The sequence below is a fragment of the Vulpes vulpes genome, chromosome 14, assembly GCF_048418805.1.
Source record: "Vulpes vulpes isolate BD-2025 chromosome 14, VulVul3, whole genome shotgun sequence".
NCBI lineage: Eukaryota > Metazoa > Chordata > Mammalia > Carnivora > Canidae > Vulpes > Vulpes vulpes.
Window position 1 is genome coordinate 43,888,760 of NC_132793.1, and position 27,593 is coordinate 43,916,352.

General features: G+C 44.6%; 1 protein-coding gene across 2 annotated transcripts in view; it reads left to right on the top strand.

The window, feature by feature from the left end:
- SLC24A3 (solute carrier family 24 member 3) overlaps positions 1-27,593 on the top strand; it is a 477,919-nt gene that overhangs the window by 329,750 nt on the left and 120,576 nt on the right. For both annotated transcript variants that reach the window (XM_072736499.1, XM_072736500.1), the window contains exons 4-6: positions 18,040-18,114; positions 21,295-21,379; positions 21,757-21,860. In XM_072736499.1, coding sequence (XP_072592600.1) covers positions 18,040-18,114; positions 21,295-21,379; positions 21,757-21,860 — 264 coding nt within the window. The remainder of the gene's footprint in view (positions 1-18,039; positions 18,115-21,294; positions 21,380-21,756; positions 21,861-27,593) is intronic.

Here is a 27,593-nt window from a genome sequence, read left to right on the forward strand (position 1 = left end):
TGTTTCAGTGTGGTCTAGCCCCCATGCCATTAGATGATCTCCTAGATCCTTAGTTGTGACTCTGCTTCTTACTTTTTCTGAGCCCTGGGAGAAGCAAGTGAAAACATGATTATATTTTAGCTTTCTGTCTTGAAGCCACAGCTCATAAAGTTGATGTCAGCATCTACAAACTACAGCAAGAGTCAGTCCTTCTCATTATCAATGACATTGTTCCTCCAACAACAGAGAGAATTTCTAGCAGAATGGTCTGAGAGCATCTTTGTCTTGAGCCCTGATGGACTTTGAAGGGCACACTAAGTGAAGAGAATGCAAGAAGCACATCCAAAGACTAGCAGTCATTTGTACTCTTGTCCAGGGACACAGGATTCCCCAGAATACCCCCTGAACATCAAGCCAGCCTATGTCAGCTATGGATAAAGGAGTCCTTGTGCCCAGCTCGGCTAATTGTCTGTCAAGAGAGATTTTGAGCCTCCTAGTTAAAAGTCCATTGTAATCATTTGGTAATTATTTTAATGGATTGTCATTGAAGTGTGAAGTTGGGAAATACTGTAATATGAAGCTTTGGTCTGGCTTCGTTAGCTGCACTAGATCTTAAGCAGTAAAATGAAGATCAGAGTTTAATAAAAAAAAAAAAAAATCAGAGTTTAAGCCCCACACCAGCCTATTGGCTTTGTTCATTTATACACGCAGTCCCAGACTGGACCCCTACCCACAGGCATCCATTCGTTAGCCCTTTATACCATTCACAAGCAGTATTAGGCTGGGGGTGCTAGATGACCCAGTAGAGCCCTTCCCCACTAATGGCAAATCGACTTCTCTTCCAGTAACATATCCTGCGATATGGAGTCAGCTATGGTAATGGGTCACAGTAAAGACATACAGTTAAGGAAGTAATCCCAACCTGGGAATGTTGCCATAGCTTTCAACTGGGTGCCCAAAGCTAGATTGCAGGGCAGCCATCTGGGCACCTTCTCAAGAATGCCAATCTACCAAGAGCACTAAAACAGCACTATAGTAAATGGGAAAGATGGCGCCACTTAACTCAGGCTTCTACATAACAGAACCAAAGGCAAATAGATTGATCTCCTGCAACCCGAAGCAAACAGCCCCTTAAAGAAAAAGGATGTTTCTGTTTTTTTGCTACTGCTTTCCTTTTTCAATTACACATACTCTGTAAGTGCTCATATCATCCCACCAGCTGAAATTTTAAAATGGCACAGAGCATGATATCTGCCAACATTGAATGAAATGTGTTTTATTATCTAAATATTGAATACTAAAACTTCTAATTCGCAACAGGAAGTTGCCTATTTTAGAGTAGTTCTTACCAAAGAAACTCAAAAGAGATAACAATTACAGAAAAATGGGGGAAGATTTTTCAGAATATTTTTCAAGACATTGGCTTTGCTTACACCAGTAGAAATGAATTATTAAGAGGCTTAATTTATATATATGTATATATTTTATTAATAGAAGATTTGTTTTCTCCTCTCTTCTCCACTAAATAAATGTTGCATAAATATTTAAAGAACATGGGTTTGAAGAGGCGCCAGATTATGAGCCTGGCTGAATGACCTGTGTCTCAGGCCGATTCTGTGTTTGGAAGTGTTGGTTACTCGCCCATGATTGGCTTGCAGTTCCACTGTTTGATGTTATTTGGCAGTTGCAGTGCCCACTAACTCCCAAGACTGTTTGGGGAGAGAATAATAAGAAAATGAAAAAAAGGCAAGAATGCAAATATCTTGATAACTTCAACCAGCCTGGTGTCTTTCAAAGGCATAGTGTTGTGCAATAAGTTTAGCTCTAACTCTGGCATGAAAATCCCTACCCTATTGTGGTTTTCTTCAGAAGAGCTTGGCACAGGTTATGAATAAAAACCTTGAGACAAGAAGCAGGTTTCTCACCAACCTTGAAGTGAAGAGTTCCACCATCTTGTAGAGAGTTAGGAAATCTTAAAATTTCAAAGTCCTCCAGAAAAATTAAATTCTCTAATATTTAGTATATCTCTAGGGGAGAAGTCACTGTCCTAATTTTCTCAAACAAGCCTGAAGAGGAAGAGGCCACTCTTGGCAGACAAGCCTGTTATCAACCCATCTCTATGTGGCATTTTGAAAATTCCCACAGGGTGTGCCACTAGGCTTTAGTGGGGAAGGATGAGGTGGGGCTGTCACTGAGAAATGGGAGAGGAAGAAAGGGAAGAAAAAGATCTTAAGAAACCTTCAATACAGTGAGCATTCTACGCCTTCATATTACTCTTCTCTTGCCACTGAAAGCAATTGGAGCTAGAGCCATGAGCTCTGGCTTGGATTAGATTCATACAAATGGGACTTAAGTCCAGTTTCAGTTATTCACTGGCTCTGTGATCTTGGGATTCTATTCCCTCTGCCTCAGTTTTCTTGTCAGAAAAGTGGGAATGACAACAGTTTCTATTTTGGGTGTAGTTGAGAGATTAAGCTTTAAAGCAGTTCTAAGCCTGTGTTCAATATTCAGTAAATGTCAGCCATCATAATTATCACCATCATTATCTGTCTTTGCATCACCATCATCATCATCATTGTCTCTATCACCATCATATCATAGTCACTATCATCACCATCATCACCATATGGTCAAATGATTATCACCATCAACATCACCACCACCATCACTGTCATCATCATCACCACCTTCACCATAATTACTATCACCATCATCATTATCAATTATCATCATCATCATTACCATCACCATCATTCATCATCATTTACCATTACCATCATCATCACCACCACCATCGCCACTACCACCATCATCATCACCGTCATCTTCATCACCATCACCATAACCATCATCACTATCACCATCAGACCATCACTGCCACCACTTGCCATTATCATCACATCACCAAATAACTATGTCTGCTGTCATCATTATCATCATCACTATCACTATCACCATCATCACCACCCTGACCACCAATATTACCATCACAATCACTAGTATCACCATCATCATCATTGTCCCCATCATCATCACATCATAATCACTGTTAACACGATCATCATCATCTCCATTACAATCATCATCACCAGCATCAAAACCACTTTCATCATTATAGTATTCACTTACTGGAGTCAACAGTGACTCTTGTTCAAAGCAGATAGTCTGCATTTATGCACCCAAATATCAGCCACCCAAACTGACCTTTGCCTATTTCTGCAGCCTCATCTTTCTGCTTTCTCGCCCACAATCTACACTGCAGAAATAGTGAATAATTTATAATTTTAAGCACAAACCATGTTAATTTATGATACCATGCTTTTATTCATGCTGTTCCCTTATCTAGCCACTTCTTTCCTGACTTCTTTGCTCGGCTTCTCAGACATGATATACCATCTACTCCTCCCAAGAGTCCTACCATAACCTTCCTCTCACTCTCTAAAATGTAGGTTAGGGATCCCTGGGTGGCACAGTGGTTTGGCGCCTGCCTTTGGCCCAGGGCACGATCCTGGAGACCCGGGATCGAATCCCACGTCGGGCTCCCCATGCATGGAGCCTGCTTCTCCCTCTGCCTATGTCTCTGCCTCTCTCTCCCTGTGTGTGTGACTATCATAAATAAATAAATAATTTAAAAAAATAAAAATAAATAAATAAATAAAACGTAGGTTAAATGTCCTTCCTCTAAGCTCATGTAGAATCTTGTGAATAGCTCTGTGTTTGGCTTCACTATCAAATGCTCTGCTTACATATTTAGCAGACATGTTGGTGTTGCATCAGACTAACCTGAGTCCTCCATACTAGTTTGTGGCTTTTGGATGCTCTACTTTTTAGGGATCATCCCTGTGACCTTCTAAGATCTTGGGCTGCTGGAGCTACTACCCCAGGGTGCACTGAGTGGCAAGTGCCTTGTAATTTGCAATCTATGGGGTGGCACATAGCCACTAACGGCTGGTTGGTACAGAAGTATGAAAGCCAAGCTCATTTGTTGCAAAGCAAGACAAAGTCCAGAGTTCTCTGAAGGATCAGGCTGAGGCTAGGTATCACCTGGCATCACACCTTTCCTTAGTTTCTTCTCCTTCCTTATCCTGTTCTACTACTATCTTATCAGGCTGCCATTGTATATGGATTCTCACCTGAGGACTTACTTTTGGCAAACACAGCCCGGATCCAAGAACCCTTTTCTTTGGACCAGTTGATACTACCTGAGCGCAGATTGCTCTTTCACAGTAAATGTCATGTTTAAATGAATGGATGGAATCGCTGCCAGTCAAGTAGAGCATTTTCCATCCTCAGTTCCTGGAATCTACTGGGAGTAGAGACCATGTGATGAAGTTTGGAGGATTTGAAGTTACACAGTGATAGATTTGAGTGATTGTTGATTCTGCTGATAAGTTTTGATTCTTATTTCTTCCAGATCCCTGTTCCCTCTTCTGTAAAATGGAGACTCTAGACGGCCAACCTCTGTGGGTTATTAGGAGGGTGAAATAAACTAATACATTTTACATTACATGAGCCTAGGGCCTAGCCCATAGAAAGAGCTCATTCCTTCATTCAGGCATTCATTCAAGAAACATTCCAGAAACAATGTCAGGCACTGATATAAGCCAGAGAATACAGAAGTGAACAAAACTGTCCCAAACCTCTGTCCTGGTGTGCCATCTAGATGTTGTTGATGTTTTCATCAGCACAGACTCTGGGCCTGAGGTTATGGGTCACCTCTGTGTGGGACTCTTGAAGTTTACACATGAGTTCAGTCTTTCAGCCACCAGGTAGTTAGCACCTATCTCCTGGAACAAACTGGGAAGGAGGTGGAAAGATGGTGCCTGTTAACTTGGATTTCCACATGAGGCTAATCTTAGGAGACAGGAGTCATAGGTCCTCATCTGAGCCCTGTTGGGAACCTTGAGATTGAGCATGAAACTGTGGGAAGATACCTGACCCAACAGTCCAGGGATAGGAGTTTCAGAACAAGCCAGGCCACCATGGTAGAGTGACTACAGGAAAGTTATTTAGGTGCCTAGAGCCTTATTTTGCTAATCAAAGAATTGGGCAGCTGGACCTGATCTGAGATCACCATTCTGACTGCTGACAGACTTCATTTGGTTGGCTTTACAGTTGTTGCTTTACAATTGTTGAATTCTATCATTCATTCATTCAGTACTTATTGAGCATATACTATGTGCCAGACTATACTAGGCACTTGGAATACATCAGAGGATGAGACAAGCAGAGACCATTATCTTCAAAGAGCTTACATTCTAAGGAAGGAGGCGGACTGAAAGAAAAAAAAACAATCATAATAAATAAAGTGTTTATTATGCTGAAAGCCAATCCATACAGTGGGGGAAAAATAGTGGAGCAGGGTTTGGACATCGAGAAGGGAGGAGAGGCATGTTGCAGGGTGAGGGGGTAGGTTCAAAGAGAGTGATATTTGAGCAAAAGTGAAGGAAGTGAGGGAATGAGTTACATGGATGGCAGGGAAGAGAATGGGCTAGTCAGCGCAAGGCCCCTGAGGTGCAGCAGACCAGGTTTATTCATGGGACAGCCAGGAAGCCAGAATCAGGAAAGGAGAATAAGAGGTGAAGCCAGAGTGGCTACATTAGTTTCCATTACTCAGAATCAGGAGATTTTACCTAAAGTCCAGATTTGCAGCTTCTCTCTTAGAAAATTGAAAGCTCTCACTACACCAAGCACATTTTCTCATGCAATACTGGCTGGGGCAGAGCACAGGCTGCCAACTTAAGATGGGCCTCCACTGTCCAGCAAGCCACAGACCCTACCTCACCCACTTCTCTTATTCCTGCATCTTGTGGACTCCTGTGGGCAGTTGAGACCATGGTGCCAGGCAGCAGCCTGTGACAACACCAAGGTACCCAAACTCATCATCACTCACTGAGTCCACCCCTTCCTTCACAGTCATTATTTCTCTTAGCCCTGACTCTGTGCTTATTCTTGTGTGAACTAAACAAAAACTCTTCTGGGGAAGACTTTGAAAAGGAAGCTTATATAGATGTAGGAAAATTATCATTCCTCTTCTGCAAATGAGGCTCTTCCTTTGGAAGGAATTCATGGACTTCACAGAGTTTGTGTGTGTGTGTGTTTGGGGGAAGGCTGTAAGGGAATAAGAAAACATTTTCCTCTTCCACTCAGACTTGTCTCCTGTCCTGACAGCAAGGCTTCGGGGATATTTTATTTACTTTTTTTTTGCCAAAAATGAATTTATTAACAGAACCCCAGACTGTATTGTGATCACACCACCTCACACACATTCAGATGGCTACAGTCAAAAAATAAAATAAAATAAAAACCAGAAAATATCAAGTGTTGGTGAGCATGTGGAGAAGTGGGAACTCTCATGCACTGTTGGTGAGAATGTAAAACAGTGTAGCTGCTGAAAAACAGTATGAAGGTTTCTTGCAAAATTAAACATAAAATTACCACACAATCTAGCAATTCCACTACTGGGTATTTACCCAAAACAATTGAAAGCTGAGACTTGAACACCTGTGTTCATTGCAGCATTATTCACAATAGCCAAAAGGTGGAAGTAACCCAAATGTCCAAACATGGACGAACAGAGAAACAAAATGTGATACATACGTACAAGGGATTGTTGTTCTGCTTTTAAGGAAAGAAATCTGACATTTGCTACAATGTGAAAGACCCTTGGGAACATTATTATGCTAAGTAGGACAGGCCAGTCACAAAAGGATGAAAAGTGTCTGATTCCATGTCTATGAGGTCCCTATAATAGTCAAATTTATAGAGACAAAGTAAAATGGTGATTGCCATGGCCTAGGAGGGAGGGGGAATGAGGAGTTAGTGTTTAATAGGGACAGAGTTTCAGTTTGGGAAAATGGAAAAGTTCTCAAAATGGATGGTGGTGATGGTTGTACAATAATCTGAGTGTGGGGGATCCCTGGGTGGCTCAGCGGTTTAGCTCCTGCCTTTGGCCCGGGGCCGGATTCTGGAGTCCCAGGATCGAGTCCCACATCAGGCTCCCTGCATGGAGCCTGCTTCTCCCTCTGCCTATGTCTCTGCCCCTCTCTCTCTCCCTATCATGAATAAATGAATAAAATCTTAAAAAAAAAATAATCTGAGTGTGAATGTGAATATATGTAATGGTATTGCACTGTGTACTGGGAAATGGTTAAAATGGTAAACATTGTATTGTGTGTATTTTAAAACAATAAAAAGTTAAAATTAAATTTGAAAAATCAAATATACATAATATGTATTGTATATCTATAGAGAGAGATGGAGAAAGAGAATGATCCATTCCCTCTCAGAGAAGTTGGCTCTTCTCTTCCCCAACCGAGTTTGCTCTCTTATTTGAGAAAATGCCAAAAAAAAGAACGAAAGAATGAAAGAATGAGGAAGAAGAAAAAGAAAGAAAGAAAGAAAGAAAGAAAGAAAGAAAGAAAGAAAGAAAGAAAAGAAAGAAAGAGAAAGAAAGAAAGAAAGAAAGAAAGAAAGAAAGAAAGAAAGAAAGAAAGAAAGAAAGAAAGAAAGAAGAAAGAAAGGAAGAAAGAAAGAAAGAACCTCAGGAAGCAGTTCAGCCTGTGACCCCACAAAAATGGGTTGTGTCAGGGAGCCTCTATTGGAGTTCAGACCTAGCCAGCCAGAACACACCTGTCCCCCAGCCCCCCAGCAATTTTGGGGGTCCTATGGGGTACAGTGTGCATGGCGATCTAAATGTGTTCTCTTTCTTCCTGGTCACAACTTCCTACTTGTATTTTTATTTTCCTTATGTTTCGATGCTTTACACTTATTTGTGTTTAGCATTATTCTATTGTTTCTGTTTTTATTGTGAGTCTTCACAGATCCCCAGTGGAGGGAAGGAGGGAGTGAAGGCTGATGTCTTTGTGAGATGAACTGTGGTTGGCTTTAAGAACCTGTTTGTGTCCCCTTTCCACCTGCTTCTCCTCTGGCCACTCTCTCCCACCACTGTTCCTTTTTCTTCTTTGCAACCTTCCCCAGTTTTCCTAGATGGTTATTCTCTGTCAGCACCCCCACTTGTGTTGTCCACTCTTTTCTGCCCCACTCTGTCTCCAGACGGCCAGGCTCTAAGGCCTATATCCCTGGAGTTTCCACGCCCCTAGAGAAGGATGAGAGAGGTCAGAGCATTTCTTCCCTGCTCCATCTTGGCTTTCCAGACTCTGGCAGTAGCTGCTTCCTTCACCTTCTGTGGGAACCCACCTGCTCAGCAGCTCATCCCCACTTACTGGGCTGCAGCACCACAGTTCCCTCCTCTTGCACTTTCAGGCCACTTGACGGGAACAGATTCCGGTGTTGCTAGGCACTGAGTGCCTTGCTTTCTCTGTGGATTCCCTTAGCCCTGCCTGTGCTACTATAAGCAAACACTTCATCAGACTCTCTGCAGTTAAAAAAGGAGTTCTTTCTGGTTAAATCCTTTTGAGTGACCCTCTGCTTCCTCCGCAGACCCTGATAGATGCACAAAGCCTCCCCACTATTCCGGATTTAGCTCTCTCTCTCAATGGGTCCCACTTGGGGCTGGTAGAAATTGACCAGGGAATTCCTGGACCACCTGCATCAGAACCACCTGGTGCTGATTAGAAATGCAGATCCCTGGGCCCCAACCCAGACCTGCCAAATAGATCTTCTGGAAGTGGGGCTGGGGGACCCGCATTTTGTATGCGTTTCCCAGATGAGTCTCGTTACTTTAAAGCACACAGAGATCTAGAAACCTGCATGGTTCTTTGTTAATATGTTAAACACAAGATCTAGCATCAGATCTCATAACTATTTTTGAAGTAGTGACAAATAATGCATACGGTCTCTGCAGTGCTTGTCATGTGATATGAAAGGTCTGTGATTTCCATTGGGGACATATTTCCAGGTCTTGCCAATACTACTGTGACTTTATTGCCTATATTCTTAGTGGAAGGAAATGCTGAATTCCACTCAGAGGCTAGAGAAAACAAAGATGCAATCCCTGGTGGGGTAGGGAGTTCAGGGACCCCTGGTTAAGAGCTCCCATCTTATAAGAGGCCTTCAGAGAAGGGGATTTGAGCCCTACCACAGGTTAGAGAATTAGATATTCCTTATACAAAGGGCAGACAGTTCATTAAATAAAGAGACCTCTTCTCCTGAGATGCTGTGTGGTATGGTGGTTAGGAGCATGGATTTGGGAGGCAGGTCTCCTGGGTTTAAATCCTGCCTCTAGCACCTACTAACTGTATAACCTGAGCCAAGGTTACTGAGCTTGATTCTCACCTGTGAGGCTGGATTAAATCCAGGGTCCCATCCTGTACTATTGTGCAGGTCAATGGAGGATGAGTGTGCCTAGCACCAGTGGGCTTCCTGTAAGGCCCATGTGGGCATCAGCTCTGCTACACAAACCTGCCCCCAGAACTTTCCTTTAATGAATATGGAGGAGGAGTGGCAGTTATCCTCTGCCACTTTTTTGGAGAAGCTGACCACCAAAAGAAATAAATGACTTCCTCAGGGACTTATGAACTAGTATCTCATTGTGGACACCATAGAAGAGGCATCTGGGGAAAGGGAGAGAGAGAGAAGAAATTGAGTGAGAGAGAGAGAGAGAGAGAGAGAGAGAGAGAGAGAAGAGAACTCACAGGAAAACAATTGTTCTTCTCCCACCAAAATATTTCTCCTGAGACGGCAAATGTCTCATTCCCAAGCCTCCAAAATAGTCACTCCACTGTGGTGACTTCCAAGAACACAGATCAGCTCTGGGCCTTATATGGCCATCATAAAACTCCTTGCAAATAACATAATTATAGGATTTATGCTAATAGAGGAGAGACATTAACAAACTCAGTTCCTTTAGCATTTGAGTTCCTACAAGAGAAACCCTTTCAGTTGACAGTGGTTTCAAAGACCTTCACTAGGGAATCCCTGGGTGGCTCAGCGGTTTAGTGCCTGCCTTTAGCCCAGGGCACGATCCTGGAGTCCCGGGATCGAGTCCCACGTCAGGTATGGAGCCTGCTTCTCCCTCCTCCTGTGTCTCTGCCTCTCTCTCAATCTCTCTCTCTCTCTCTCTATGTCCATCATAAATAAATAAATCTTTTAAAAAAAAAAGACATTCACTGACAAAACCATCATGGGGATGCAGCTAAGGGCTAGCATCCCCATTTTGTGTTGGTCTCTCAACCTACAGATAGTGATGGTCTCTTCTAGGGGTGCCTGGGGCACACATCTGGGCCCCTGCTACCAGCAGCAAGCCCTCACAGACATTTTCCCTGGCAGAAGCCAATGTTGCAGCTGAGTTGGCCTTTGTGATCCTTTCTATGAATGCAAGGCATTCCTCAGCTACAACCACCAGGGAACTCTGGAAAACAAAGATTTATTACTTATAGGTTCTAGAGGGTACACGGGACAGCAGAGCCACGCAGTGGGGGGCATGGTGAGGGAGTGCGGACCTGGGGCTCTGCCTCCACTGGGGTCAAGGATGGCATGCCTAGGTTTTCATAGGTTTACACTTTACTGGTGAATTTAAAATATAAGAGTGGGAATTAGGGCGTGGGAACGGAGAAGCAGGGTCACTCATGCGGTCAGTCATCTAGGTCACCCAGGGTTTTCTAAAATGGAAACTTCATGGTGGGGCAGCCTGGCTCCTTTTCTAGTTGTGTAGCTGGCAATGTGTTTATCTGAGATGGATGTCTCTGAATTGCATGCCCTTACACTAGTCCCTCTGGATTTTTGAAAAACAGTTGTTTCTGAGAGTGGCCCATCTTGATTACAAACTGCACTTCATTCTTTCCATAGTCTTCCTTAACATCCTTCCTTCTTGTCTTAATTTGGGCTCTCCCAGAAGCAGACTCTGAGACAAGGGTTAGAATGCAAGTGGCTCTCTGGGGGTAGACAGAAATGTCAGTAGTGCAGTGGGAAGTGGGGCAGAGAAGGGAGGATTGCTAATAAAAGATGGCTGGTAAAGCTTGCAACAGTGTGGGTACCTGAAGCTTAATCATCTGGGGAACCCAGGGAGAGAGCTCGGTTCCTCCAGTTAGTCCACCCAGAGGGCAGGGGAGCTGGGTTACTGATACACCAACTCTCATCAATCGTTGTGGGAGGGCTTCTAGGGACGATTATACTCTAGCACATCCTGACCACTTTGTGTAAGGTTATATCAAAAGTCTTCGAACAAATTGAGACATATTCTGACATTCAGAAGACACCAAATTAATAAGTCCCGAAGAATATGATAGAGCCCACATTGTCATCTGCTACATTCCTTTCCCTGCAACTCCCCTCCCCCAATCTTCTTATGCAAAATGCTGGTCTGGCTGTGAAGCTCAGAGTTTCTCTCTCTAGTCCCCAGAGAGGGTGAGTGTTTCCAGGAGAATGTTGTCTGTAGCGGTAGCCGAACCCAAAAAATTTGTGTGTATATTGGTCCCACCAAGGCATCATCGAGCTATCAGATACTAAGCCTGTAATGGGGGGGAAATGATCTTAAAAGAAATACCACCCCTCCCCCAAGTTTAATCATGTATTATCACTTGAAACTATGAAAAAGACAAAGAAGGGAAAAGGAAATCTTTTTTTGTTTAGTATTCAAACCATATTCTGTGGGAGATTTAGAACAGTTTTCACCAAGGCCAGAGTTCCATGGATCTTCCCTAGAAATTGCTTGTCCAGCACCACCTTCATTGAAATTAAAAACAGAGCGACATGAGTGCAGATGATGTAGTAAAAGGAAATTGTCTGTGAAAACCGCTGACTGTAGATGCCACATAAAACAGCAGGGTTAATGTCACGCTGTTCAGAGACATTTGCCCTCACGACTCAGAAGCCCTTATGTATATTGACATTTCAGCTGGAGCCTGTTCACCTCCATTAAGCCACAGGCCATGATAATTTCCTGTTACTTTAGGTGCTTTCCAGTTTAACCACTATGGTCAACGTTTCTCTAGTTTTATTAGTCCCGCTCAGCCTTTGAAACCACCCGATGAGATGGTATTTATCTTCCAAAATCCCAGGTCAGTGGCTACTTCCTCTGTGATGCCTCCTCTGGCCTCCCTTGGATAGCCTTGCCCAGAAGAATGAACCATCTACGTCCAGAAATCAGATAAAGAGGGGCTCAGTCGGTTGTGTCCCACTCATGATTTTGGCTCAGGTCATGATCTCAGGGTCGTGAGATTGAGCCCCGCGTTGGGCTCCATGCTCAATGTGGATTCTGCTTGTCTCTCTCTGCTTCTCCCCTGTTTGCACTCTCTCGCTCTCAAATAAATAAATAAAATCTTTTTTTAAAAAAGTATGGAAACCTGACTCATGGCCATTGAGGCAAAAGGGGGTTTATTGTTCATTTTCTCACATAATAAGAAGTGCAAAGGAAGATGGCTTCTGGCATTAGAGCCACTGGTGAATGGTATCCTTAGGGATACCTAAGGGATGGCTGAGCCATCCCTTGCATGTTTGTGTGTACCTTCTTGCTTGTTGTTTCATGGTCATACGATGGCTGCTGCCACTGCAGACATTCTGTTCAACTAACTGCAAAACTAGAAAAAAGGGTCACATTAGTTGCATCTGTCCCTTATTCTCATGGCCCAAACTGCATCACGTGATCATGTCTAGTTCCAGGGAGACTAGAAAAGCTGAGTATATTGTCACTCAGAACTTGGAAGTTAACTTCTCATTATTGTTTTTACCATGGCTGTTTATCATCTTGGCTGCATCTGTTGCCGATTACCATAATAATACCGTATAACAAATGGGATCAGAATGTCAGTGACATACAACAGTAAACATTTATTTAGCTTGTGGGTCTTTGGGGTTCAGCTGAACTTTGGGGATCAGTTGACCCATGTCTGAGAGTTAGCTGCTTGTCAATTCATGATCTCTGACAGCCTCAGCTGGGACGAGAGCATCTTGGCTGTGCTCCACACATCTCTTGTCCTCATGGCATTATTGTTGCTGTGTCAGGTGCCTGGCCACCCCCAAACCTCTTTGCTCCCCTGTTTCCACGTATGCCCCATGGTAACCTTGTAAGCTAACTTGAGAGCATGGTGTGATTGGTCTCACACTGAAGGCTAAGCAAGGTAAGGAGAGTCACTCAAGGTCATAGTAGCTTGGAAGTGTCCATTGTGGGATTTGATGCGAGCTCCTTGACCCCATTCTGGGCTTCCTCCAAGGCTCCAGGCTGCCTCTCCTTCTGCAGCTGCTGTGCTAGTCAATGCTATGTAGGCATTTCCCGTGATGGCTTCCAAAGGTGACACCAGCTACTCTGTGGGCACCACCCTGGTTGGCCTCATTCATTTCATATAAATAGGGCCTTCATTCTGTGCAAGGCTGCCCTGAGATGGGGTGGATATGAACGTGAGAAGAGCACAGCTGTGGCCCTCTTCAAGAGAAGAGGCGCCAGGTACATGAGCCTAAAACACGGCTCACAGTCCAGGCAGCACGTAGTCAATGCCAAAATACAGATTCTCGCAGTGAGTTCCCAGGAAGGGAAGACCCTGTAGTCCTGAGCTTGGAGTAGAAGCTGAAACAGACCCCTCTTCCCTTTTCCTCTGCACACACCCCTCACTCATCATTTCCAGAAAGCATCCCACCATTTACTTGTCCTTGTTGCTGCAACCAGCCTACAGGCTCAGATTCCAGGGTGTGGGGCAGCACATCTGTCATCCCAGGGTATTGGCTCACCTCAAACATTTTTGAGGGTTTAAATCTGTCTTGTATTTTTTAGCACACCTTGTAAAAATAATAATATTAAAAAAAGAACATCACTCAACGGTTTCAACATCTGGAAGTTTATCCTAGAAATGCAAAAAGATGTATCTTTAAAGATGTTCATTGCAGCAGTGCTGATAGACCATTTATTTGTAGAAGAAAACAGGAAGCCATTGCAAATGAAGAGGTAGCTAGGGTTTACTCCTGTTCCTGCTGATCACATTGATACATATGGTATATTTGTATGTGAGTATAGAATCAAAATAAAGCTTTTAAAATAAAAACCTGGGTGGCTCCGTGGTTGAACGTCTGCCTTTGGCTCAGGTCGTGACCCTGGGGTCCTGGAATCGAGTCCTGTGTCAGGCTCCCCTTGAGGTGTCAGCTTCTCCCTCTGCCTGTGTCTCTGTCTCTCTTTGTGTGTCTCTCATGAATAAATAAGTAAAATCTTTAAAAACAAAATAAAATAAATAAAATAAAATAAAAACCAGTAAGAAAAAACATCAGTGAATCTGGCCAGCAGCCCCCAGAAGTGGATGGCTAGGATTCCAAAATTTGTATTTGTCTCCCTTTGTGTAGTTGGAGAAGTTAGCTTATTTGTAGGCCAACTGAAAATAGAGGTTCTAGATTGGGCAGCAGTTCAGGAATGGCCTCTGTCAGGGGAGGCAGCTGGCCTTGGCAGGAAGGCTCGGAGGGTCCTGGGGTCACACTCCAGGATTGCCATTTGCCATCTGTGCATCCTTGGACAAGCTACTGTACTCTCAGAGGTATTTGGGACATGGGACTGTTAACTCCCTGCCTCCCCCAGGAGTTAGAAAAATTACATGGGACAGTCCTTATAAAGTACTGGAGAGTACCTGCCATTCCTGGCCCAACAAATAGTGGCAAATGTTAATAGTATTATTATTAGTCATTATCACCAATTATATTATTACATCCTTTGGAAATACAGGAATGGCTAGATGAATGTGAAAGTCCCTCACTCTAAAATATTCAGGCCAGTTGTATTGATGGTACTATCAATATTAGCAGGCTTTCTGTATCTTCAAGGTGGACTTTGTACATTCGTTTTGTTCCTTTGTTCTGTTTAGTTTCCTTTTATTTCTTAATAGATCCTTTTTTAGTGCATTTTTAGGTTCAGAGCAAAAATTGAGTACAAGGAAAAAAAATTGAGTACAAGGTATTGATTTCCTTATCCTTCCTATCCCCCTACATGCACAGCACCTCCCCTCATTAATACCTTGTTCTATTTTGTCTATTTTTCCAATAGGAACCTGATTTCCAGTAGGTAACAGGGCAACAATTAGAGTGGAGTTTCTCATAAACAAAGTGGCAAGCCAAGAGGGGCTCTATGGCTGGAAAGAAGCCCCATGGCCTGGAAGGCCCCTCCAGAGGCACATCTGATCGAGGGGGGGGCATCCCTGTCTCATACTCCCTTGTGCATGGAAATTAACCTGATAGTCATTATCTTTGAAAGCATGGAGAGCATGGAAGATCTATTCGTGTCCCAACCTAATCCAAGTGTTGATTTGCAATACGTTAGATGGAGCTTCTTGCCTTACAACAGAATCAATATATAATGTTGGAACACAGTCTTAAAAAGACGATTTATAGACTTGGCTATTTCAGTGAGTTGAGTATGGCAGCTGTAGACAGCTTATTTAGATCTTGGTGAATTCACAAATGTGCAATTCTGTATTCCAATTACTGCATCTGGCCATCCTTTGAAGAAATGATAAAGCCCAGATATCATTGGATCAGCCAAGTCATACAGCAAAAGGGGGGTTGATTCCATTGCAATTTAAAAATGTATATTCTCACTCATCCATGAACTGTAAATACAGCATTAATTTTTTAAAAATTGACATTTTCTTCCCAAAAAATCCCCAGACAAATAATTTTGATTATGAATAGACCAATCAATAAAAATTATTTTTAAGACTTCTCAGCATGCCAGACATCCCAGGCTCCTTGGAGATTAGAAAAGTGTAAGACAGAGTCCTTGCTCTAACATCTCCAGCACCTACAAAATACAAATTCAAGGTGGACAAATCAGAAAATATAGATAAGAATTATAAAAACAGAGTCACACCAACAGAGGGAGAAGCTATTTTGATCAATGGCTTACAAACTCTTATATGCAAATATATTTACGCAAGCATGTGTCTATATATGTATGTGCTTATACAATAGATAATAACCAAAAAGATTATACACGCAGTCTCATAATATTTTGCATTTAGCAATGTTCTATAAATGCCTTTCCTTGTTGTTAACTGTGGACTTAACCTCTTTTAGCAGGATTTCATTGAATGATGAACCACAGTTTATATAACCAATCCCTAACTGTATATTTTGTTAGGTTTTGATGATTTATTAAAGTCAGCATTTTGGAATGCATATCCACACTGCATATGTTTTTGTGCACTCATCTGATATTTCCACGGAATCAAGTGTTAAGATATGTTTTAGAATCTTACAGCTTTGTTAGAGAGCCCAAGCACACATGTGTGAAAAAGAAAACGAGTTCATAGAGTGGGGGAGGTATGGCTAAGTTAGTGCAACAATCAAGAGTCAAAGGCCAGAGAGATCATTTCATGCTTGGGTTGCTACAGAAGGCTTCATGAAGGACAGATACAAGTGACAGAAATTCTGTTCAAGCCATCTTACATGTCAAAGGCATATTATTGGCTCAAGAAATTGGAAAGTCCACTTTGGTTTCAGACTAAGCTGGGTCCAGAGTTCATGTGGTATCACTGAGCACCAGTATGTGTGTGTCTGCGTGAATGTGTTTGCATGTGTGCATCTGTGTGTGGGTCTGTCTACCTGTCCCATCCTTTGGTTGGTCTTCTTACTATGTGAGCGGCATTCTTAGGCAAGAATGCCGCCCCCAGCAGCTCCAGACTTCAGTGGTGTTTACATCTCATAAGGAGAGAGCCCCTTTCTCCCAGCTTCTCTGTCAGTCCCCCCTTGGCCTCTTGCATACTTTTGGCCCACCCACCACTGTGTAACAGGGTGGGTGTCCCGGTTGCTAGCCTGGGTCATATGCCTGCCTGCACCCTGTGCTGAGGGAAGTTGGGAATGTATGACTGAAGGTCTATCTGGGAGAGTGGTTCTCAAAAACAGATGTTGTTGAGAGATCAAAACATGAAATTGATGTCATAGCTGAACATACTGGAACTTGAAGGATGAGCAGCTGTAACCGGTCAATGCTTTGGGCTGCAAGTAGCAGGAAAACTCCAAATCAAACTGGCCTAAAATGCCATGGTACAAAGTCTGGAGCAGGTGTGCTCTAGCACAAATTGCTCAATGGCTTGATGACACCATTAAGTTTCTCAGGGTCAGCTTCATCTCATGTCCGATTTCCCTCAGTAAGGTTGCCAGGAAGCCAGGACTTGCAGCTTCCTTGTCCATAATCAGTGCTGGAGTTATGGACAAAGACTGACAAAGACTCTAAAACTTTCCTGCTATCTCTTCAGGCCAGCCCAGGTCATGTGTCCACCCCAGAACCAGTAACTCTCAGTGGGAAATTCTGCACACTGATTGGCTAGTCAGTATCTACTCCTGGAGGAAGGGCTGGGGTCACCTTCCAGAGGATATGGTGGATATTGGAATGAAACTGGAATCCCATTAGGAAGGAGTGGAGGATGGGTGCTAGGTGGCCAACCAACAATGCTATCCAAATAAAATTTATTAATTTGATAAGAACCTTGGGAGTTAAATAGGTAGAGAGATTATTTATGGCCAAACGGTAGAATTCCATGGTTTTTCCTGGTCATAGCTGACAGGAAACAAGATTTCAGAGCCTGTCCTGGAGAGAACAGCACAGTGAACAACCTCAGCTGAAGTTTTTGTTTATTTATTCCTTCACTGCATGTATATTTATCGAGCAACTACTATGCACCAGGCACTCTGCCCAGTGCTGGGATAAGTAAGATAGATAAAGTCCATATCTTTGTGGACTTCTAGCAAGGAAGACAGATGACAAGCAAATTAATATGTCAAGAAAAACAAATCAGGGTAAAGTGGATAGAAAGAAATGGGAGGGGGGAGCCCCAGTCCCCTTGCTTAGGTTGACATTGAACCATGGACTTGAAGGACATAATGGAGTGAGCCAAGGTCATCTGAAGGAACTGTGTTTGGGGCAGAGGAAACAGTAGGTACAAAGGCCCTACTATGCTATGCAGGCATCCATAGTATGTTTGGTGGACAAGGGACAGAGTGTTAGATACTGAGGTCAGAGAGGAGGGGTGAGATCGCAGAGGGCCTCCCAGGCATCACAGTCTTTGTCCTTTGAGTAAGATGTTGAGTCCATGATTCCAGAGGGCATTATTGAAGCAGGGGGGTAGCCAGTTCCTCCCCCAATGGCTCTGCTTTCACTCTGACTTTAACTTTTCTTTCCCTCTCTTCCAGGCCATGTACATGTTCTACGCGCTGGCCATCGTGTGTGATGACTTCTTTGTCCCCTCCTTGGAAAAGATCTGTGAGGTGGGTGCCCTGTACTCTCAGCATGTCTGAGTGGGTGTTGCAACTGTGCTGCCCCAGGTCCTTCCCTGAGGTCCTGGGGAGCCCTCCATGCCACCTGGGTGGGAGCAGCAGGCATAAGCATGCTTCTGAGCAGTGAACGATATTAGCACAAAAGCTCCATCAGTCCACTTAGAATATCAGGGTACGGTCCCGTAGTTGGGCTTTAACCTGTACGACCAGCTCTCCCTACTCCATTTGGCAACTCGAGATGCCAGTTGTCTTCTCCTTGCCTGTTTTCTTAGCCTCTTTTAAATCCTTCTCTTCCTTTCTCCCCCTCCATTCCTCATATTACTCTCCCTTATTTTTTTCTGCATCTGTGACCTCCCTTGTGGGGTCCTCTCAGAGCAAGAGGTCTTCAGCTACATACCTCCATCACCCTGCCCTCTGTACATGTGCAGAAATGCTTCAAGCAGGGGCCCGAGAAGTGAGAAGATGAAAGAACTGGTCACAGGGAACAGGAAGGGGACCCTGTTCAGAATCAGCCCAGGGAACCCCAGGTTGAAGACCAAGTGACATCCTTTTCATCAGAAAATATTCAGCATAATTTAGAACCCTTTCATCCTCTTGCCTCTTTCATTTCCGTGTCTGTTTTGAAATGCAGTTTCCTTTATCTGGAAGCTTTCCACTTTATTTTATTTTTAATTCAGAATCTGGTTTTCCAAAATGATCTCTCCCAGACACACCTCCCATCTGGGACTCGTTTCCTCATGTAGTTCTCAAACTTGGTCATCCTTCCCCATCCCTCCCCCTCCCTGCCAGTGTCTGATTCTTGAATTCTTAGTGGGCAGCAGGGACACCCGTTGCATTTCTGTGAAGTGCCCAGGTGATGCTGAGGCTGTTGGTCCAGAAACCACATTTGGAGATCCTCTAACTTAAGCAGTTTCTTCTACATCCTGGATGTCGGTTTGGGTTTTGTCCTTAAAAAAATAAAACTAAAAGAGAATTGTGTCATAGGAACCATGGAGGGGCCTCGGGAGGAAGTTCCTTTAAAAGAAAAAAAGATTTTATTTATTTATTCATGAGAGACATAGAGAGAGAGACAGAGACACAGGCAGAGGGAGAAGCAGGCTCCCTGTGGGGAATCTGATGCAAGACTCGATCCAGGACCCCAGGATCACGACCTGAGCTGAAGGCAGATGCTCAACCACTGAGCCACCCAGATGCCCCAAGGAGGATCCTTTATTTGGTAGAAGGAGAAGGAGAGCAATGAGGTTGCATCTGAGATGGACAGTGGGTATGTGCAGAAGCCCCTTGTGTAAAGCAATGTAAGCTGAGCACAGGATCACCTTACATAGTAGGAGAAGAAGCACTGAAGCACCCGTAACTGGGGTCATTTGTGATCTCTGAAATACCACTACTTGGTGCTCTGTTCATTCTACAAAGCAAACTACTCTCTCTCCCACACAATTTTTTTATAGGAAATTTGTAACCCACTCTAGAAATGGAGGTATTCTTGTCAGGAGGTGCTCTACTCCATAGAGGAAATCCATAGCACCTGCAAGCATACTTCTTGGGGAGGAAATGGGACAAAATAGAGTGTAGTCCTGGCCATCTGTGGCCATAGGGCACAGAACAGCTCCAAGGTGATGGCAACACATTTCAAGGAAGGATATTTGTGCAAAGCAGAGTCTGAGCCCCCAGGACCAAGGGAGGAGAACCTGGGACTGGAATGGGCATGTCAGGGAGCCCTGGGGAAAGCAAGGCTGGTTGCATCAGTAGTTACCAGGGCTCGATGGGGAGCTGGGAAGGCTCTTGACAACTCTGTTCTGATAGATAAAGGTGCCAGAGGCAGGAAGACTTCACCCCCTGCCCCAGCTGGTGGGGATTCTGAGCATCCAGCAAAATGCTGCCAGGGCCCCAGTGAATTAGGGATGAAAGACGAGGGGATGTAAGGAAACATGGAGAAAGAAGCAAAGTCTGTGGATGAAGGAGAGAAAGAGGAGCTCGGGGTGTGGACTCTATACCTCATGCCCCATCAGGGAGCCCTAAGCTGGCATGGACACAGTAGTCTCGGGTTCTCCTGGTAAGTCTTGGCCGACCACCAAGGAGTGTGAGCTCTGTTAACCTTCAGGGACTCTCTTCCCCAGGGGACTCACCTGCATGCCTCACAGCCATACCTTTCTACTTGAGGAATCAGCACTTCCATCTTAGAGTCTTCTCAGAACCCCACATGAAGTTGAGCTGTTCCGTCCAGAGCCAGGAATCAGCAGGATTCCAAATCAGAGTGCTCGAGTAAGGCTCCTATTGCAGTCTGTTGCTGGTCAGTGGAGCCAGGGGCCTATGCCAAGGCCCTGCTGCCCCTCCATGGCTGAGCAAGGAAGTGCAGCGGCCTGCGCCACTGGGAAGAGGGTCTGTGTCATTCAAGACTAGCATCTCCAGGCTGGGACCCATCAGGGAACCGGCTATTTACTGACAGCCAGCAGCTTACCTTCTGGGTAGTGATTGGATGCAGAAAGGCTAAACATGCTAACCAGCCTCTAGTATATATTTGTCTTGTCCTCTTGCAAATCACCTTTTGAACTAACTGACAGGGTAACCCAGAGTGTTCGTTGTATAGGACATCTTGGTAGGGCTCCTCATCCTTCCCACTCAGTCTCAATCCCAGCCCCCATTCTTCCAACCCCAGGGCTTCAAGATTGCATTAATGATGAGCATCAGGTTTCAGGAGGGTGACCCCTCCACCCCTAAAGCCTCTGTAACCTCCTAGCATCAAGACTTTCAAACTGATTACCATGAGCCTCATTTAGCCTATTGATAAGCATAAATAGTATTGAAAAAAAATCCGAATGTTTTACATAAAAATGTGGTTTTGAGCACCTCTTAAGAAATAAGGATATTTGGCAACATGGAGGGAAGTGACTGGCATAAAGGAGGCAGATGCCCACTGTGCCTTATGCTTGTATGACACCTGGGGCTTCTTGGTTGAGGATTCCTAGATCTTGTTAAGAACCTTTAACCCATAGAGATTTGCAGCCCCCTCCCTGATCCTTCCCCCAAAGAGGAGGCCCAGAGGAGCAATGGCCCAGCTGGGGGCTGGGGGGAGGGGGAGCTACACCTGAGCTTGGGACCTTGAGAGTCATGGTCGCCTCTGTTTCCAGGGCAATCCCAACTCACCTGTGCTTTGTCCTTACTCCTCTGCAGCGCCTGCATCTCAGTGAAGATGTGGCTGGGGCCACATTCATGGCAGCAGGCAGTTCGGCCCCAGAGCTGTTCACGTCCGTCATAGGTAGGTGATGACCTGGGGACATCTCAGCCCTGCCTTCTCTTAAGGACAAGGGCTGTGGGGACAGACAGCCTGCCAGTGGCTTGGCTAATAGGAAATGAGAATCTCAAGACTCCAGGGAGCAAAGGCCACCTTCCCATCCCACTGTGGTTACTGTTATTATTTTAAGAGATGCTTTCCCTTGCATGAACGTGTCCCAGGTCCTGTGCCCAGGCTCCCATGGAACAATATCCCCAGTGCAGAGTTAAAACTCTCTCCTGCCCTTGGCTGCTTCCTGTAGACACTGAAAACAATCTAATTAACACTTGTGAAAACTCCCTTATGCCCACATCAGAAAGCAACTGGCCACAGCAGCCAGGCTGACATTAGGTCTGTTTCAGGGGTCTTCATCACCAAGGGTGACGTGGGAGTTGGGACCATCGTGGGCTCTGCAGTGTTCAATATCCTGTGCATCATTGGCGTCTGCGGGCTCTTTGCTGGGCAGGTAAGGCTGATAGCCGAATGCGGCATGGGGTTGGAGGGGACAGCAGGGAGGTGAGGCAGGAGTGGCATCAGCATGGGGGCCAGTGGTCTCGGGCAGCGGTGACATGGGGTCTCACACCCCAGGAGGCCGGCTCAACTGGAAGTAGAAACAGTCAGGCCCCATTGTTTGGTCTCCGTATTGATGGCATACAGAGCGCCGGGCCACATAAATAATTAACCAGCTTCAAGGTGCAGGCTGCCAATCTGAAGGTGTTGAGCTCATTTTGAATGTCATGATCTGAACTGGAATGACCTAAAACCATTTAATATATAGCTTTGCCTCAGTGGCAGTAGAGTAAATGAGAGAGAGAGAGAGGAAATGACGGGGTTTCGTTTCTTTTTTTTCTGCTAAAAAGCATTCTCAGCTGTCACAGTGTAGGACAGTTTTGCTACAGCCATCAAGCAATTCAGGTACATGGCCACTTTAGCTTACATTTGGGATCACGAGGGGCTTTGCATGCCTGCATTTTATCTATGGAGACTGTTCTACTGCCAGGGAGTGTCATGGGGTCTGGTGTCTATATTGGAAATCCTCGGGAAGATGCCCTGAAGTCACCTAAGTGTGAGGCTTGCTGAGAGCCCAGGCAACGTGGCAGCACCCAAGGGTTTGCCAACTCTGATGTCCCAACTCCCTCATAGGAACTTTGATCCTGAGCTCTGCCTTGACACCCAGACTTTGAATATCTTCTAAGAAAAGCACCTTCCAGAAGCCCATTTAGGGTACTCTACTTGCAATATTGAGGAACATGGTGATGCTAACTAGCTCCCCCACTGTGGAGGACACCGCAGGGTCCTGCTAGAGGTGGCTGGCTGATTTGAAGGCTAAAGAAAGCTCCTTTGAGCCTTCTTCCACACCCTGTTCTGGGCCCCTGTGCTGTCCAGTCAGCTGGCCATGGGCACCTACCTCTCACCCTGCCCATCTTTCTAATGCAGACTGGAGTCTATGCAGGAGGCATCTGGCACATGGTTGCAGTTCTCCACCGCCTGTTTCTAACTGCCATTGATTTGTGAGGGCTGCCTGGTGGGTTCACTGCTTGTGAGTGACAGGCAGAGGGACACCTCGATCTCACCTGGAATTGGCTCCAGAGCCCACAAATGGAGGGTTACTTCTGGGGCTCCTGGATGGGTGCATCCATACATAGTGGTCGAGCGCCACCCAACTTGCCAGACTGACATTTGCCTTTTTTCTCATCCTTGTGATCCATTACCTCTTTTCTTAGATTTTGTGGACCTGCAATATGGTGGTCTCTAAACCTCTAAGAGGTTTAGACCTCTTAGAAATATAGCCAGTGCCTCCCAAAACAAAACAAACAAACAAACAAAAACTGACTCTCCGTCCTTGCTTTCGGGGCCATCTGCACTTGGGTGGATCTCATCTGTGTCAACCGTCTTCTCATTGCCCTGCGGAGAGGAATAGTCACATCCTGCAGAAGAGGCTGTTGCTGTTCACACTCTCTTAATTAACATTGTCACCATTAGCAGTATGATTATTAGCCTGGCCGTTATTCATGTTGTCATTAGTTCATTAGTCATTTGTACCTGCAGCTTGATGGAAAGGTGAGCCCAAAGGGGGAGAAGTAACATAAAGAAATGAAACAAATGACTGGGAGGTCTCTAGTAAATGCAGGCAACTAATTACATATGAAGTGGCTTGCATTCATTAGTATTCATAATTTATTAGCAATGCGGTTAATTGCTGGCTTGGTTAGAACACCTACTTAAAAGGCAGATTGCTTCCTGAACTTCAGCACATGCTGAATTCCAGGCACTTGGCTCCCTCTGAAAGGTCTTTGCAACCTCATCTCACAGCCCTGCACCATTGTGGAGGGAAGTAGCCACCATGATGTTGGTAGAAGTCACCCAACATGATGATTCTGGATGCCAGCATTTCCTTCTGTTTTTCCCTGTCTTGTGCCCACTTGGAGATTGCTAAGACCATCTACATCTCTGCTTTCAGGTGTTTGTAGAATCTATGATGTCTTTGCAGAGGGAGCAAAATTATGTTTTGGAAAGAACATGGGTCTGGAAATCAGGCCTGGGTTTGAATCCCGATTCTGCCATTTGCTGGCTGTGAAATCTTGGAGAAGTGACCTTTTCACCCCTCCGAGCCTGTTTTCAAATCTATAAAGCAAGTGGATATAAGCCCACTTTCCACCTAGCATCACCATGAGGATAAAACATAACATGTTCAGCATTAAGCAGGAGTCAGCCCGCATGGTAAATGCTCAATAAAAGATGCCATTATCAGCTCTCAGAAGAGTAACAATCCATGCAGTCCTCACCTCCAAATCCCATCGTAAGTCACTGTGATCATTTGGCCAAGAAGTGGACAGAATTTGCTAACTAGTGAAACAGTCACAGGGTGTCAGATGGGGAAAGGAGGGAAGGTCAGGGAGAAGTCTTCTAAAGGAAAGTCCAAATGAGGAGATGTTGATAGAAGAATGATCTTAGAGGACTGGGCTTCACCTCATGCTAGCTCATCAGTGGGAGGGAAAGGAAAAAGAGGTGAGAAACGAATCCTGCCTTATGTACGCAGAAGCATTCCCAGGTGGTGGAGTAGGTGCTGTGAAACACCACAGCAAGGGATGGATATTGGAAATTGAGCTGATTAATAAATCCAATCATGGGTCTCACTTAGCTTGGCTATTTATGTGGCTCCGCACTTTCATTTGACTGTGAGAATTCCCCACGAGTGCCCCTGGGCCTCTTTCTAATGTATTCTGGCCTGAAGGGCTGCTCATGACCAAATCTGTTACTCATCTGAAATCAAAGTAATTAAGCAGTAAGGTTTGAGTTCCTGTCTCAATTAGGGTTCTGATGAATTCGATGTAATTAAATGTCTGCCGTATTTGCAGTTTGCAAACATACCCGGCGTTCTGGTGTTTGCCTAAGGTGCTTTGGGGAGTTTTATGGGACAGGAAGAAAATTGCTTCTTAGAAAGTGGCTTTTAGAGAGGCTCTTGGCATCCCCACAAGACATGTACAGGGCTGTGGTCCTACAAGCTTTCTTTATTTTAAAACAAAAAAATAGGGCAGCCTGGGTGGCTCGGCAGTTTAGCGCCTGCCTTCACGCCCAGGTTGTGATCCCGGGGTCATGGGATCAAGTCCCGCGTTGGGCTCCCTGCATGGAGCCTGATTTTCCCTCTGCCTGTGTCTCTGCCTCTCTCTTTCTCTCTGTGTCTCTCATGGATAAATAAATACAGTCTTTAAAAAAATAAAAAAATAATAATAAAAATAATAAAAACAAAAAAACAATAAGAGAGGGAACACCAAACTCTCAATGCAACAGACTAATGTATTTTACATACTGTGTTGCAAAAACTTCATGCCAGTTTTGCAAAACAATGAACTTATGAATTTAAATCCACCATCCAGAGCCTCTTAGGCTTTAAAGACATAACCACAAAGAGAGAGTAAACAGTTTAACTGCATCCTATATTAGGATATTCATATTCCAGTTATTACAGACCGGCAGATGGCTCCACTTTATAATAAAGAACTCTAGCATCAGCTCTCCTGGCATTCTAGAAATGTGCCTGACATTCTCTGGCAAGGGCCATCTAACCTTAGCTGATATCACCTTTGTCCACATTACACCCTGTCCGTGCTGGCCCCTCAACACAAACCCGAAGAGCACCCAGAGGTTGCACATCTGAATTGAAACCTGCCATCAGTTTGGTTTCCACGGAAGAATCTAAGCAGTGTTTCCAAGGCAGGTAGTTTATCTGAAAGGTGATCCCAGGACATGCCAGAGAGGGGGTAAGTGAGACCAGGCAGAGAAAGTTACCAAGGAAAGTGTGTTAGCAAGTAAGTTACCACTGTGAGCTGCTGGGGTTTACTTCTGAGAGAATGGGAGACTGTCTAGAACACAGGTCTCCAAGGTATCCAATCCAAGAAGGGAGATGGGGTGTTTATCCACCAGCCTCCACCAATTGTTGGTAAGGACTGCTCCTGCTAGACCTGGACAGGGTGGACTTCGGGAGAAAACCTCCAAGCAGAAAGACTAGAAGCTATAGGCCCTGGAAGGACCTGAAACGGTAAAGGTAGGAAGACATGAGTGTAGCCTACAAAGCATTGGCTACAAACTCGACTTAAGCCTTTAAAAATAAGCCACCTAGTTGGTCTCATTTTCGACTCTCCTTAATGAAACACAAGCTTTAGCACTAGGCTTATTCTTAAAGAGTTCAGGACCAGGATGTCTTGCATTTAGGGAATTTCCTCCAGTGCTATAAATAACAGCTACCATTCTAGGCGCTTGCTGCTTCCAGTTAGGACACAGAAGACCTTGGCTCCCACAGGAACACCAAAAACCAATGTGGGTAATATAAAAATCATACTCATAAATGGGACTACTGGAGAATAGTGGAGGCAGGAGAGACCTGATGAAGTGACTTCCAGAGAGAGAAGCCCTTTGTCAGTGAGCTGAGTCCTGCCTGGCCTGGATGCAGGGAGAGCAGAAGTCTGTGAACATCCAGAACTTTGCAGACTAGAGATGAAGCCAACCGGGCTCCTGGTGGTGCTGGAGACAGCTAGGATGTCCTGGAGTCTGAAAGATGATCATGTACAACAATAATTTGCTTAACAGAGGACAGTAGTCCTCTCCACCCCACCCCAAATGCGCTAGTGAAAACACAAGTGAAGGCAGAACTGAGAAGCAGAAATTCCATCTGCGCCATCTCTCACATTCTCCCAGCACCTGAAATTGAGGAATCCCAAATCCAGTCCTTTGATCTAAGAGACTAACCCTTCCTGCCGAAGCTGGGTGGAGGACGTGGGGCTGACCACAGTGACCCACCGTCCAGTCCCAGTCAGATGAACACTTGCTGAAATCTGAATAATCACGTCCTCGCTTTAGCCAGCAGATGAGAGCAGAACTTGAAATTTCTAGGGGAGGAAAAATCAGTATCCTCAGTTCTCACTTTTCTTCTATATATGATTCCCAGGATGCAGTAATAAAATCCAAAACCTGTTTGAAGGCAGGAATAGGACTCATAACCAAGGAAAAGCAGCTGCAGAAGCAAACCACAGATGATACAGATACAAGAATTAGCAGAAAAGAATTTAAAATATCTATCTTAAATAGGGACAGATGGGAAAAATAAATGAGTGGATGGGGAATTTCAGCAGAGAAATGGAAAAAAATAAGAAAACTCAGATTGAAATTATATATATATATATAATTCCATATATTTATGTATATATATTATATATATATATACATATATAATATATATATCTCCAACTCCAGCTCTCATTTATTAAACTTCCCCAATGTGCAGGCATCACAAGGTGCCTTACAAATATTTGTAGAAATACACCTACTGAGTTATAAGATAGTATTAGTATCACTTACAGCAAGGAAAAGGGGACCTGGGTACAGGAGGCGCTGCTTTGAGCGGGCAAAGCCTGGATTGGAACCCATGTGTAAAATTCATTCTCCTTCCTCATGGGGAGCCTATGGCTGAAAACTCCCAGATGTTATGCTTGCATTATTATGGTTATCTCTAGCATTTATGCGTTCTCTAAAAGTGGGTGGTGTAGGAGCTGGGGGCAATGCAAAGAAGGGACCTATCTGCACAATGGTGGTGCCCGGGGATGGGTGATGGAGGTACTTAGCCCAGCCAGTGCTTGGCTAGAAGCTTCTCTAATAATAGATAGATGGCATCATCTACCACCAGACTTTCACTTCCATTAAA